The 3,358-nt window shown below is 35.3% G+C and overlaps 1 protein-coding gene across 2 annotated transcripts in view; it reads left to right on the forward strand.

The window, feature by feature from the left end:
• LOC107644888 (heavy metal-associated isoprenylated plant protein 12-like) overlaps positions 3,155–3,358 on the forward strand; it is a 1,659-nt gene continuing 1,455 nt past the window's right edge. The window contains exon 1 of one of the 2 annotated variants that reach the window (XM_021103263.1): positions 3,155–3,334. In XM_021103263.1, the coding sequence (XP_020958922.1) occupies positions 3,329–3,334 (6 nt within the window). In that variant the 5' untranslated portion in view covers positions 3,155–3,328. Of the gene's footprint in view, position 3,358 lies in introns of both variants that reach the window. The other variant, XM_021103262.1, reaches the window with a different exon arrangement.

Here is a 3,358-nt window from a genome sequence, read left to right on the forward strand (position 1 = left end):
TATAAAACAGACATATTATTTATATAATAATAATAATACATGAGAGAATGTAAACCTTTAATCTCAAAGAAAAATTCTCCACATACAAGTCATACAAGTTATTTATTTCTTCTTCTTTTTCTTTCTCCATACCTCCTCTTTTTTTTTCTCCTTCTTCTTCTTCTTCTTCTTCTTCTTCTTCTTCTTCTTTTCTTTCTTTTCTTACCTTCTCTTTCTCCTTCTTCATTTACGTGCTTTTTTCTCTGTTTTCTTTTTTTGTTATTCTCGATGTCCATTGTTTTTTGACATCAAACTCTGAAATCGTTTTTGAAGAAGAAGAAGCAGCAGAAGATGAGGAGGAGAAAGAGAAAGAGTTCTGCATAAGGTGTACTTCAACAAATTTTGGGTGTATTTCTTAAATTCTTTGGGTGTATTTTTGTAATCCGTTGGGTGTATTTCTGTAATTCTTTGAGTGTATTTTTATAATCGTTTGGGTGAATTTCTGTAACTGTTTGGGTGTATTTCTGTAATTCTTTGGGTGTATTTATGTAATTGTTCGGGTGTATTTCTGAAGTTTCATTATCTTCAAAACGATTTCAAAGCTTGATTTCAGAAATCATGAAAATCGAAAAAAAAAAAACGAAGCAAGAATACCAGTGATAAACACAGATAAAACAATGAATGAAAAGACAAAGAGAGAATGCACAAAGGAGATCAAATTTGACAAGAAGTTCGTTTTCATGGAAGAAGAAGAAGAAGAGTAGGAGAAGAAGAAGGAAGAGGAGAAGAAGAAGAAGAAGAAGGAGAAGGAGAAGAAGAAGGAAGAGGAGAAGAAGAAGGAGGAGCACGCCATGGAAATCGTATATGGGTCATCTGGGTTAGCATGTTTTTTGTTAAGTTTATCGCACCTTGTACGATGACTTGTAAACCAAATGACTTATATGTGTATCACTCCTCAATTTCAAAAGGGTACTGAAATAATTGTCATAAATTTTCAAAAATAGACTACTATTATTTGAGAAACAGAGGAAGTAGTATATCTAAACAGTATAGAGAAATTGCAAAGAACTTTACTAGAAGTGATTCTTCGCCGCAAAATTGGATTTGAAGCCATTACTCTCTCCAGGGTCACGATGACTTTCTAGCTAGTTTCTGTTGATCCGAAATTACACGGTGGATTCCCATTGACAAAACATCACTTTTGATGGAGTCATGAGAAAAGATTAAAGGAGAAAAAGACAATAACATTGTTACACCTTTTTCCTCAAATATATGATCGATTAACTTTAATTTCATGAAAGGAGAAATAAAGCTAATTAGGATTTGATAAGGGTGCATGCAACAACAATCAACGAGTCCACAAAAGCGTTGCGCGTTGAAGCTTGATACAAACATTATACACATTATTGAAAAAGTCTTTTTATGCGACTTGGTCTTTCTATTAATGTTTGAATCATCATTCTTCATCAGATCAAAGTTTCCTTTGTTTTTTTGGTAAACATAAATTTCTAATATGTTGAATGAATTGCAACTATTAAGAGATGAATGTATTATATATACAGTTCCTACCTAACAATTTATGATTGGCGTTAGGGATGTCAATGGAGCAGGGCGGGGGCGGGGGATGCCTCCCTACTCCCCATTCCCGCCCTCAGATTTGCTCCCCATCCCCGCCCCATTTTCTGTCGTGGGGGAATATTGCTCTCCATTTCCATTCCCCACGGGCCCCATTTCCCGCGGGGACCCCATTCTCCATCTACATAATAGTTCTAACTAATTATTAATTTCCATATGAATAGAGCTGCAAGTATCTATCTTATACAAAAACTGCAAGATTTTATACAAAAAGTCTAAATGACACGATGGTGACTTCTTTCGAAATAACGCAATGGGGGGACGCAACGACGAGTCAAAGGAAAAAGCAGTGGACGAGGTGGGAGACGCGGAAACAGAGAAGAGAATGGACACAACGGTAGAGTTACGAAAATGAACGCCGCAAATAGAAATTACGACACGGTAAAGGTGATAGCACGGTGAGGTGTGACGATGCGGTGAGAATGGTGACGAGGGGGTGGCTGCATAGAGGTTGGATGGAGTATGGACAGCCTTAAGATCTCTGAATTGAAGAATGATTATGCAAATAAAGAATAGGAGTTTTGGGTTTCTATATATATGTGTGTGTGAGAAATGACTAAAAAACATATATGAAAAATAAACTATTAAGGATAATTTAAGGAATTCATTAATTTCGGAGAATAGCGGGGACGGGGCGGGGATCCCCGCTCGGGTCCCCGCGCCTGCTTCGGAGAAATTTTGTCCCCCATCCCCATCTCTGCGAGAAAAATTCCCCACAATCGGATTCCCATTCGAGACAGTCCCTACAGGAATCCCCGCGTCTCGGAAAATTTTGCCATTCCTAATTGGCGTGTGTTTATGCAAAACATATTGATAAACATGAGTTTATTTGTCTTTATTTTTTTTATAGACTAAGTTATGCTAAATTTTTTCTAATAACATCTTTAAAATTCGTAAAAATAAAGGATTAAAGATCAATAAATATATTATGTAACAGCTCAGACCGAAACTCCCTCACTCACTCGTCAAAATACGTCATACTAGAAAAAGATATTTATATCTTTATAAGGCATGATTCGTTTCTCTCTCCCACCGATGTGGACCTTACATATTATATAGATTATATCAAATGGCATATATATATATACAACAAATATACATATATGCTTTTCACTAATCTGTCCTCTACCGTGTAACTAACTAGTGGTAGCTATTGTAACAATTCTTTGCTTTTTAAAAGGGAAAAAGATAAGAGGGAAAAAGGCTTCAATAATAAGTATTTGTGTATTACACGCTTATGTTATTTCATGTATCACTTTTGTTAAAGCAATTGCTTTGAAGGATGATGATAGATGAAGGTGCAAAATTTGTACTATTCTCACAGCTTCCGCGTTGTAAATAGTGATAGACACATGATTGAATACAATGATGGTCATTTTTTTATTTAATTAAATCAATGATTTTGAGTTTAAGCTACTAAATATCTAATTAATGCTCTAATAACTTTACTTTACATACTACTCGGCTTGACTTGGGGTTGACTTGACTTGACTTGACTTGAATATATATTTTCACTTCACCAGCTTGCTAGAATCATCCTCATCAATTATATCTTCTATATAAGTGTGTCTTGCTCAAACTTAGCTTCATAGCAACACACATCATCACCACCTTCACCTACTTAATCACAACTCTATTCTACTTAATTACCTTAGCTTTCAATTTGCAACTGTGACCAAAAAAATTTACTCAGCTCTCACAAATTTCATCAACAATGAAGGTAAGAATTATTAGACTCTACACT

This window comes from Arachis ipaensis, chromosome B05 (assembly GCF_000816755.2).
Source record: "Arachis ipaensis cultivar K30076 chromosome B05, Araip1.1, whole genome shotgun sequence".
NCBI lineage: Eukaryota > Viridiplantae > Streptophyta > Magnoliopsida > Fabales > Fabaceae > Arachis > Arachis ipaensis.